The 12,425-nt window shown below is 40.8% G+C and overlaps 1 protein-coding gene across 2 annotated transcripts; it reads left to right on the top strand.

Annotated features, from left to right (window-relative positions):
- Positions 1-5,997: 5,997 nt before the first annotated feature.
- LOC143036703 (glypican-6-like) lies at positions 5,998-11,244 on the top strand. 2 transcript variants are annotated; one of them, XM_076204328.1, is made up of 2 exons: positions 5,998-6,140; positions 9,459-11,244. In XM_076204328.1, exon 2 carries the CDS (start codon positions 9,484-9,486, stop codon positions 10,900-10,902), a length of 1,419 nt encoding a protein of 472 aa, XP_076060443.1. In that variant the 5' UTR covers positions 5,998-6,140; positions 9,459-9,483; the 3' UTR covers positions 10,903-11,244. The 2 variants fall into 2 exon arrangements, with proteins under 2 accessions (XP_076060443.1, XP_076060444.1); XM_076204329.1 differs by lacking the exon at positions 5,998-6,140 and adding an exon at positions 8,804-9,191.
- Positions 11,245-12,425: the final 1,181 nt, after the last annotated feature.

Here is a 12,425-nt window from a genome sequence, read left to right as displayed (position 1 = left end):
GAAATCCTATTTCAGTCACTCTTACTTAAGCGCGCATAGCTACGGCACAAAGATTAGACCCTATATGGAAACATGTTATATAATTCCTTAAATCTGCAGACACATCTGATACGGATAACTTCCCACCGAATCTCAACGATTAGTGTACACGTTAGTTGATGACATACTCTATGTAAAAAAAAAAAATAATAATAAAAAATAATAGTAACAACCAAACATGAACCTAACCTGTCAGTGTTTCAGCTTGCAGCCCCTACGGACCTCATTCTTGGAGTTCTGAAACACCTACACAACCCACCCACCCCTTGCCGCAATCCTGGCAAGGAGAAATGAGTTACACAAGCCAGATTATAATACTTCTGGTTAACCATGAGGAAGGATATACACTCTCACATAGTTGCTAGTAGCTACTGACCTCGTTATGTTACCACTTACCCCTAGCGGAAACCAATACCTCTTTGTCTGTGCTGACCATTTCTGTCGATTTTGTATTTCCCCCTATCAGACAAGCCAGCACATCACGTGGCAAAGCCCCTTGTTGACAAACTCATATGCCCCTTTACTATACCCAAAACTTTGATTTCTGACAACGGGGCTGAATTCAACAATGAGATGCTTTTATATATTTGTAAATACTTTCAGATCTCAAAATGTAATACTACTGCTTACCACCCTACTTCAAGTGGCTTGGTTGAACGCCAGAACCGAAAGATTCTCAATGTTCTTCGACACCTTGCTTCTGATCCTCATCCTTCTTGGAATGAACATGCCTCCATGATTCAAGCTTGCATTAACAGTGCCATAAACAGATCGATATATGAATCACCTTATTTTGTCCTCTGGCTAGGACAAAAGACTCCCATATGATTTTCTTGATTCAGAATTACCTCCTATCTACAACTTCAGTGATTATGTTAAGGTCAAAGTAACAAAATTAATGGTCTTTTCAAAAGAATCCACAATACTCTTAATCTAGTTAAGGACGATATGGCGCGTCTACATAACAAATCAACAAGAGATTATTCATTTGAAATTGGAGATATTGTTCACACTCTCAACCACACCCCCACCTAAAAGTTCTCCCCTAAATTCACTAGACCTTTTCGTGTTATTGGACAGGAATCAAATAATAAAGTCAAAGGACTCGGGTTGCATGATCTTACAGAGACTGTATTGCACAAAGATCATATCAGAAGTGTTCCCCATGGCCTTAACATATAGAACGTTTCACCATCAGTTAGTACTACCCCTACTATAGTGGACCGCATAAATTATCTCAACCTCTTCCTCCTACTCCTCTTCCTCGTTACAACCTCCGCAGTCGAGCGACTCCTTCATAAGTTTGTATCTCGTCTAAGTGAATGAAAATGGTATATACTTTTACATGTTCTTAAGATTAAGTATTTTTAGACATTAATATTATCCTATTGTGCAGTTACTGGAACCCATGTACAGCGACGTTATATATCAATTTCATATATATGTTCTTTATTTATTAAGATTCTCTGAGGTCAGCGATGGTAGTTATGCCGGGTATCTGTTGCAAAACAATACTTATATGTCTTTATGCTTACCCTTGAATTTATGATTTGTTCAGTCTATGCTGGTGTATGTGCAGTTGTGTGCCCATGGTGAAATGTGGTATATGGGGGTAAGCTTCAACGGATACCTATTGTATGACCTGACTCTCGGTCAGAAAGGGTGAACTCAGCGGCCACCTGAACAAGCGATGCCTTGCGAAGACGACCAGGAATATTGCCAAACCATAACTTTTACGACAAATTATTCATTACGTCGATAGAATAATGTTTCTTCCCGTATATGTGTATTTATATACTATATTGAGTGCTCACACTCAGTCCTATACTGTACATAAATTTGGTTATAAAGAATACAAATATAGAATTGTAACCGTGTTGGAAACCGACACGCATTCACTTCGTTGCTCCCTAAAGTGGCGAGAGCCAGAGTAGTCTTAACTACGCTACTGTCAAGACTTACCAATAGAAAGAACCCAAGTGATACCTTTATCTCTACGCCTCCAAACTAATGTAGTCCGACAACCTACACACATGAAGATTCGTAAAACTGTTAGGTTAGGTTCATAATATGTGCATGTCTAATGGTTTTGTCATCTGTGCGCCCAATAATGAATTCATTATTGGTGCTGCATATTTAACGAATATTCATAGTCTATGCAGATTCACAAAATGTACATGACAGCCTACACAAATGACGTGCCTAGGTCTAGGCATGGCCCCTACATAGACCATGGAGCTGAATATGACTGTCCCAACATTTCCAAGTTATGGCCTGTGTTGTTGGCCTATGTCTACGTGACATGAGAACGAGACTGCCAAGACTGGCACTACGCCTAGGCATATGACTATCCCCCAGACCCCCCACACACCTGCCCACCCCCCTGGCCCGGCCATAGGGAATGGGAAATGGGTGAGTAAAGTCATGGTTAGGCCTATGGGCACAGCACCAATTCGTTGATTAGGTTAACACTAAGAATAAGTTGATGATGTACTTTCGCCTTACGCTTAGCATATCCTTACATATACCAGTCAATAATCCCTATTTTTCTGCCCTATATCCCTAGTATTCCTCTTTTTGGTCCTGTTCCTCCCCATTTTCTTCATTACTATGCTCGGACTTCCCATTCTCGTCATCATCATCGTCAAGAAGGTCAACTTCGACATGTCCAGTCATTTCCTGATTATCTTTTGACGTCTGGCGTCGTATTATGGGCTGAAACATATATGGCTGGACGGATAATGAACGAAGTCCACTAACTCAGCATTTCTTAACCTTTTCCAACCTCAGCAGCCTTGTAGCGAGGTATAGGCAGTCCAGCATCCCCTAACTTTGGCAAACAGTGTTACTATAAGGATAGAATAAAGTAAAATGCAACACTGTTTGCTCCTTTATTTTGTTCATTCACTAAAACAAAAACAAGGATGCCAGTCTTACTGGCAAAAGCGATACTAAAGTTATATCAGCCCTGAGCGGGATTCGAACCCGGAATCCCGCCCAGTGCTGAAATAATTTCAGTTTCGCTGAGCTGCGAGTCGTTACTCCAACTCTCGTGGGCGGGGAGTTGAGTGTGTGTGCGTGTAAGGTCACAGAATTATCCACAGATCCTTCATATATAAACTCTGAGGTCTCTTCCGGGAGGGTAATATCTGCCGATCACGAGTCCAACACGTGATCCAAGACCATGGTGAATCACACACACACGGCAGCGCTGTGGTGGCGTTCACGGCCGCTGCTACAGCGTCCGAGTTCGAGTCCTGCCCAAAGCTGAACTAATCTCAGTATCGCTGCGCTGCGAGTCGTTACTCCAGTTCTCGTGGGCGGGGAGTTGGGAATGTGTGATCTAAGACCATGGTGAATCACACACACACACGTACACAAGTGTGTATATTTGTAAGCATATTACCATGGAGAACGACGACATATGCATTCCGCACAACTGTTGTGAAAAGAATTAATTTGTGTTCTTATAGAAAATGGCAACCCTTCTCAATGACAAAAGTTATTTATCCACGTCCCCCACCTGATCACTTCATCGTGGAATGCAAAAGCGACAAAACCACGAGAAAAAATAAAAGTAGACAATGGACTATTTAGGTCAGATCACCCACTTTCGTGTGATCTGTGTCAGTGAAAGAGAGGAAGAAGTCTGCAGGGAAGTGAAATGATAGTCGTGTATAAAAGGGGGCTATTGCCACTGAGACAATATATAATTACATAGTGATAGAGGCAGGTTAATATACTCACATACTCAGGGAAGAGAAGGTCGTCGGTTATGTGCCCATTTCGATTTCCCTGTGTTCTAACTTAAACCTGATAGGAAATGTTTCAGTATCAATTATATCTATTTATCCATATACTAAAGGTCCCCTCTCCTTATAAGGAAGGTAGCCAGCCAAAGCATACATCCACCCCTATCCACCAATCATTTCCCTTTTATTTTAGCTCCTTGTGGATGAAAGGTCAATCCTTCACTCCCGCCCACTGCCCGGAGCATGAAGCTGTATTCATACACTATATTGACTTGGGATATGATTCCAGGACTATTAGACATTTTTTTTTCCTCATCGCAAGGGAACAAGAACGAGGATTATGAAATACCACCGCTTCAATGCATCAAAGTCAACTCAGGGCTTGCAGTTCTTGTGAACTGTCTCTTTGGTGCAATGTTCAACCTTACGGTAGGAGCTGCTAAAGGTGGTCCTGTGAAAGATTTTGGTAGAACTTACATAACCCAGAGTCAGGACAGAAGCGCATCGTCCTGTGAGGCTGCTAGTTTGAGTATCCATTGCTGATAAGCACTTGGTGAAAGTATTGCTGCCCAACATGAATCACGGCGGACGTGAGCACTAATGAATATGTTCAACACCATTGTAGCGTACTTCTATGTGCTTTACACATGTGTTATGATAATTGTTATACAGTATAAAAAAAATTAGATTAGGTTATGTTAGGTTAATGGAGGAGTTCTGAAGTCGAGAAAATCCTATTTCGGAAAAAGGGATCTGTAAGGAAACAAATCACTTATGTCTTTAAAAGGATCCATCGGTGGCATTTATCTCCAGAGTACCACCGGTGAAAGATAACCAGTTTAAACGAAGAAAAGGAGAGGGGGACTGTAAAGTAGAGTTAAGGAGGTTGAAGACCTGGAGGTTCTTATAGGAGTGGAAGAAAACTCCAAACTGTAAAAAAAAAAGGTTCATTCTACCTGGGCAAAAGTAAGTTCACAAGAATGTCAACTGTATACAAGACGGTCAGCAACCGAGAAAATTAAAACTGCTAGGTGAGTGCATAGGCCCATGTAATCTTGCCATACAGATGTCATTGGATAAATATCATAAAATATTTTATGAGGGAGATGCATAAATGGTACGTGGTATGTGACAGTGCATATACATTGCAGTGGTACACAACACGCTATGGCACATTATCACTTATTCACAGGAACAGTCTATAATGCTTTCCCACTGTTTATAGTTTCCACATTCCATAGAACTTTCTTTTCACCCATGACCTCCTCATCCTTGTTGGTCGATCCTATCATCAATATGACAGAAAAAGTCTCTTGCTCTGGGACAAGAGGACATCCGGGGACCATGAAAAAATGTCTATAGGATTATCAAGAAACAAAGATCTCTATACAAAAGCGTCGACTCCTACAGAAGCTCAGAAGATGATATAGCTGAAGTTAATCATAGACGAACTTATAAACACGGTAGGATAGACGGGGCTCCTCGAACGTAGTTACTATCCTGTATACTACAATTAGGTTAAGCACAATTAAACAACACCTGAACCTTGTTTATGTAGTGGTTAACTTCGAGGGTTTTCATACCGCAAACCCGAGGACGCGTCCCGCTGAAGGTGTACAAGTTTCACAGTACTGTAAGCCGTTACTGTCCCTCATGAGCAAAGAGATGGGTGTGTTATGTGTAGTGACACAAGTGTACCCATAGATCGGACAACATGAGCTCATCTGGGAGGATAATAGTTATCGATCACGAGACCAGAACATGATTCATTTATGGCGAGTCACATACAAACACACAAGTGGCCTGCTATGTAACCACTGGTAATATTAAAATCTTATGGAGTAAGAGTATGTAATGAACTTCAGCATGAGAATCTCGCTCGAAGCTGAATAAAATCGCCTGGCGTTAACCAGGACAAAATAGATAAAAAAAAAATGTCTCGGAGTACATCACCGCGATTGATTCTGTATCTCTTTATCTTGCAATGGAAGTCGTCAAATGCCCCTTTCCCGCCAAGTTAACATCCACCGACTACAATCGATCAAAAGCAAAGTCGACCCTCGCCCACCCATCCTTTGCACCGTATGCTCTTCAGTGAATATTCACTTGCGTCCTTTACACATCAATCGTTCTGTGAGCAGATGAAGAGAGAAGAAACTTGCTATGCAACCTACAGTAAACCAATCATCATTAAAACATTCGTCGTCAGCAGCCACCTCCCCTTATCTAACGTCAAGATACGGTGTCCGTCGCAAAACCTCAGCCAATGGACGCCAAGTCGAGCTGAGTGGCAGCAGTCGTGCAGAGCATCCAAAACTTGACAAAATCACCCAATTTCTTTCTTCGGTGGTAAGTAAAAGTGCAGGGACAAATTAAAACCCCAAATTAAGTCACAGGCACGGTTGTAGGGGTCAGAGGCCACCTCCAGCCAAAAATTGCTCATGCATTTGATTCACGCCGTTTCATTGAACAGTCTGTTGTAATTGACTGTTTTCCTCGACAGGCATATATTATATCTGTTTCACATGGGAGACATTGCTTATCAGTGTGTTCCAGAGAGTTCGTACCGTATGTTGATATGTTCATGATCATTAACCCTTTGATGCCCATACGTTACATAAGAACATAGGAACTTAAAAATGAAGGAGACTGCAAGAGACCATAAGGCCTACACTAGGCAGCTCCATATCCATCACCACCTGTCATCCCCATCCATAAAGTTGTCTAACCGTTTCTTAAAACAACTGATAGTTTCAGCGCTCACTACATGGTTACTAAGTCTATTCCATTCGTTGACCACCCTGTTAGTAAACCAATTCTTTCCTATTTCCTTCTTAAATCTAAATTTGTCCAGTTTAAATCCATCACTGCGAGTCCTGCCCTGTTGTGTTAATATGATGACCTTATTTGCATCACCCTTGTTAATGCCTTTGATCTACTTGAATACCTCTATTAGATCACCCCACACTCTGCGTCTTTCCAGAGAGTGTAAGTTAGGGTGCCTAAGCCTCTCTTCGTAAGGCAAATTTCCGAGTCCATGTATCATTTTGGTAATTCTTCTCTGTACTGATCCTAGTGAATTGATGTTCATTCTATGGGACGGAGACCAAAACTATACCGCAAAGTCGAGGATGGGTCTAACTATAGCTAGATAGAGTTTGATAATTACCTCTGCACTTCTATTCGTTACCGTCCTAGCAATGAAACCTAATGCTCTGTTAGCTTTATTCCTGGCGCTAATGCACTGTTCCTGGTTTTATGGTCCGGACTCACTAGAACCCCCAAGTCTCTCTCGCAATCAGTTTTCTCTAATAGCGTGTTATCCAAGCTGTATCTATTTTCGGGATTGTGTAGCCCTACTTTTAACACGCTACACTTGTATTGAAGTTTATTTGCTATTTCACCAACCATGTGAACAATTTATTAAGATCATCCTGCAGAATCTCTGCGTCGTCTCCTGACCTAATTAGGCGTCCTATTTTAGTGTCGTTCGCAAACTTACTAACATCACTATTTATCTCATCGTCTAAGTCGTTTATGTACATAATGAACAACAAGGGACCCAAAACCAAGCCCTGGGGAACACCACTAGTAATATTGCCCCACCTAGATTTTACTCCATTTATGGTGACCCGCTGTTTTCTGTTACTGATCCAAGCTCTAATCCATTCTAACACTTTTCCTCCTATGCCATGGGCTTTGATTTGTCGAACGCTTTGCTAAAGTCAAGGTAAATAACATCGTAATTACCATTATTATCTGACGCCTTATATACTTATTTACGTTCCTCTATGCTAAACATCAACAATAACAACAATATCAGCAACAGCGGAAGGCGCCCAAAATACCTCCACCCAAAATCCCACACCCAAAATACCTCCAAAAATGACCAAAATACCTCCATGCATATTGTGCTGTTTGTACTGCTTAGAAGGTTATAATCTTGAATTATCAAGTTTATGGGAATAATTATAATTTGCGGAATGAAGATTTAGATAAATTATAGCAATGGTCTGAAATTGGCTAATGAAATTTAACACAAGTAAATGCAAGGTAATGCACATAGGTAACAATAACAGTAAGTACGATTACAAGATATTTGGAAATTCGTTAACAAAAGTTAGTGGAAAAGATCTCTGCGTAATTATCAGTAACGATCTCAAATCATCCATGCAAATGATAAGTGTTATGATGAGGACATTTGGGAATGATATTGTAAACAATATGTAGAGTATAGAATCCTATAGAAATTATCATTAGAGGACTTTTTCATTCAGGATTATGGTAGTATGGTAGATCAAAGAAATAATCAATTCTATATAGAAATTGTTAATCAAAGGAATCAGACAAAACAATTGATCAAAGGAATTATTAATTCTCTATAGAAATTTTAATCAAAGGAATCAGACAAAACAATACAACGACTTCAGTTCACATGTTCACCCATAGGTAATTGTTTAATAAATTGGATACAATGGTCCTTAAAATCAGAAGTTAAATCAAATAATGTATTTTACCCTATATCAGTACCTGGTCGCCATCTGTAATGGCATATAGTAATTGGCAAATAGTAATTGGAGTCAGAGGTATCTTATTTTATTTTATTTATTTATTTATTCTATTTTGTTTTTGAAAATCGGCTTAATTACTATATGCCATTACAGATGGCGACCAGGTACTGATATAGGGTAAAATACATTATATAGGGTAAAATACATTATTTGATTTGAACATGTAAACTGAATATCGTTTTATTTTTTGTCTGATTCCTTTAATTAAAATTTTCTCTATAGAATTAATTATTCCTTTGATCAATTGCTTTGTCTGATTCCTTTAATTAACAATTTCTATATAGAATTGATTATTCCTTTGATCTACCATACTACCATAATCCTGAATGAAAAAGTCCTCTAATGATACTTTCTATAGGATTCTATACTCTACGTATTGTTTACAATATCATTCCCAAATGTCTTTATCATAACACTTATCATTTGCATGGAGGTATCATGGGTAGTTTCAGAGGTATTTTGGGTGGAGGTATTTTGGGTGTGGGATTTTGGCTGGAGGTATTTTGGGCGGAGGTATTATGTCATGGATCCGGACGAACAGCGTCTGCGAGGGATAGAATAATAAGTTCCTCAGTTTTGTGGGACACGCAAACCCCACAATGCGGAAACTCATCGAGTGTCGCCAAGCTGAGTCATCCCAGGTAGACGCTGTGCTGCTTTAGAAGGAGCGTGGCATCCGCCCCATTCACCGAACAGAGTTTACGACGAACTTCAGACTCGCCTCTACAACCTGGTGATTGGCAGAAAGGAAAGAGGAAGGACAATTCCGGAACTGCTGAAGGGCATCAACCACAACCTGCGTGGAGGACAGCCGAACGTGTGGATTTATGTACATTTCTGTTCCATTGCATTATACATGAGGTCTAATAAAATGTGATATTTTGTTTGGAACATATTTTGGTATTCATTTCCATCATGTCCCGTGGCCCAAACATTCGGATATAGCGGCCCATGGCCCAAATGTCCGTGGCCTAAATATCCTACAATCGAGTCTTGATCGAGGATTTAAGTCAAGAACTCACATGCATGACACACCTATATTTTAAAGTCCTCATGTTTCTACCAGATACTAATGTCATTTCCTTTTGGCTTCCAGGCGCTGAGGTAGGATATCCCCAGGAATGGACTTGCAGGTGGACAGAAAAGGGTTCAGGACTTTTTTGAGGATAATATTCCATGGCCTCCTCGTCTTAGAGACCTTTGCCAATGGAACTTCAAACCCGGACTCTTCCTCTTCGGTTGGTTTTGGATCTGAAATGCTTCCTTCTGTCGTTAGTGCCAATAAACTTGGCATATGTGGTAGTGACTCCATCATCTGCACGTCAGAGATGGAGGAGGAAATGATGCGGACCATGGAAAGCTACTTTATCGAGAGTCTTCAGTCCAACGTGAAGAAACTGTCAAAGACCTTGGGCAAAAAACACCACATACTTGTGAAAAGCGTGAAAGAGCAAATAGAACTAGGGCGCAAGGAAGCTAAACATATGTTCACAAATGTATATTCAACACTGGCCCCTAAGGCTGACATAATATTATATTCAATTTATGATCTCATTCTTTCTTTCTACGAGCGCGGTTATCATCAAAATACCATGGCGGATTATTTCAAGAACCTGTTATTTTATATATTCGAATTATCTAACTCTCAGTACGAAATAAATGATGAATTTAAAAGCTGTATGGAGACACACAACATCATGGGAGGTGGTCCGTTGGAAAAACACATCCAGAATGTACAGGAAGGCATAAAACGCAGAATAACTGCTCTTCGAGCTTATACACAAGGACTGCTGGCTGGAAGGGATGCAATTAGGAGCTTAATGTGGTTTGAGCCCGATGAGAACTGTGTGAAGGAAACGGTGCGCATGCGTGGTTGTGTGCACTGTAGTGACAATCAGGGATCACCCATATGCTCGGACTATTGTTCAGAGGTTTTAGATATCTGCTTTGCCGGAGAAAGGTCATCCGCTAGTGCATGGCCAGAGTACCATGATGCTATGCATAGTCTGCAAATACATATAGAAAATAATCACAAATTTGATGAGATGATACAGATGCTGGCAATGGATATTCATACGACTATCGTGAAGTTTAGTGAAAGGGTTTCTGAGGATACTACAAAGGCGTTCATTGCTTGCGGGACTCCTCCACTAGTAGGAACAACTCCCCATGAAGCCAATCATAGTTTAAATTTAACCTTTCCGGTCGATCTTCAGTTTCCAATTGCAGAACTTGTCAAAGGCATTCAGAACGAGCTTGGTTTTTCTTTTGTAGATATTTGCAAGGATGAACAGATTTCCGAATTCAATTGTTGGAATGGGACAGCAGTGGGTAACTACACACTGGCCATCTTCCGGGAGCCTTTGTGGGAGACACCCTCTTTCTCGAAGGTTCAGCCGGACATTACTGAACTGTCCCACTCGGACACCATCGCCCTCCGCCTAGCCACGAAGAAATTGAGATCCGCAATTTGGGCCAACAATGTCCAATGGTCAAACTACGAAAGGAAAATTTTGGAAATATGTCGGTTTGAAACTTAGTGTTCAAAGAAGTTTCTCAGAATTACTCTGATGAATCGTGCGGCATACTTTGAATCTTGCAGTTATCGGTTTATAACAAGTTGTTTATCTAAGACTAGTTTAGCATTAGTCTTTATTCGTTATTTTTTGGTGACTTGGATATTTGTGTTGTCCATAATATACGTTGTGTTTAGTGATTTGTTTACTAACTAGTGACATTTTTTTTACATTTTTGTTGACATTTGAGTACGGGTTGAGCACATCTGTCAATGTTCTTAGTTTCATAATACCTTTTGGTTTAATATCGGTAAGATGTAAACATTCACATCAATAAATTTACGCCATGATCTTGATTTGTTTTTCACCCGTTAGAGGAAGGAGACTGAAACTGTAAGGAAACCTAAATCTTGACAATCATGATGAAATGTGTGTGGCACGCAGGGGTGGGCAACCCTTACCACGCGTGCAAAACCTGGCACACTAACTTTTTATTCCTGCCCGCCACGAAACCCAGAGCTCACCTTAAAAAGATAACTAATAAATCTCCAACTTCTTTTGAGTGACCATTGGTAACCACATGCTGCACTGGATGGCGACTTGGGGCCATAGAAGTTGAAGGGAGTATAGGGACCCATACTCGTAGGCTATGTAGGTCTGTAATTTTACTTGGTTGGCACGCGAGAAAATTTTGTATCAAAGATTTGGCTGATTTTGGCACCCACACTTAAAAAGGTTACCCACTCCTGGTGTAGGGTGGTTATACCTATTTACACAAAGGTCTAACTCTTACATGGGAGAAAAATACGAAAAGAGAGGGTGGGTATCCCTACTCTTCTCGTTCTGTCCCATTCAGTCTTCCTTTACGACACCCAGGAAACACGACGGCAGTGTTCTTGTCTCCCGCTTTAGGTGATGAATCTATCTAGATAACATGGTCTAAAACAATCAGACCCCATATACATCTATGGTGGCTGTCCTCTCATCAATATAACCCCGTTCGCCCCTCCTATCCTCTCCTCCCTTCACCAGCCCTTATGGATAGAAGAAAACAGAACACATCTCGTGGCGGGGTAACTGTTTATTAACAGTAGTCATGTATACATACATACATACATACATACATACATACATACATATATACATACATACTGCCACATATATTCCCATATATGTAAGGTTGGAATAGAATTATTACTTTGGATACGGCGTCACTTGCGATTACGTGGGTGTCCGATTACAGAGAACGAGTACGGAGGACGCGTGGGAAGAGGCCCATACAATGAAGTGTTTGTTCTTCGTTTTGCGTAACACTCATCCTAGAGCGGCGCAGAACGTTTAATTTAACTTGACCAATCAGGTTCAATCTCCATAGACGCAATTCCTATGGGCCAATCAGAGGATTTTTGTAGAAGGAACCAGGGCACCTTGGGCGTGCGAGAGAGTCAGTCTAAGATACGCAGTGCCACGTAGAGATTGTGTCGCCTCGGGAGGATTGTCGGCTGATGTAAGTCCTCTGTACTCCCCCTGTATTAGTCGTAAGATAA

The sequence above is a fragment of the Oratosquilla oratoria genome, chromosome 21 (assembly GCF_046742065.1).
Source record: "Oratosquilla oratoria isolate Oo_2021 chromosome 21, ASM4674206v1, whole genome shotgun sequence".
In the NCBI taxonomy this organism is placed as follows: domain Eukaryota; kingdom Metazoa; phylum Arthropoda; class Malacostraca; order Stomatopoda; family Squillidae; genus Oratosquilla; species Oratosquilla oratoria.
This window is presented reverse-complemented; position numbering and strand designations above follow the sequence as displayed.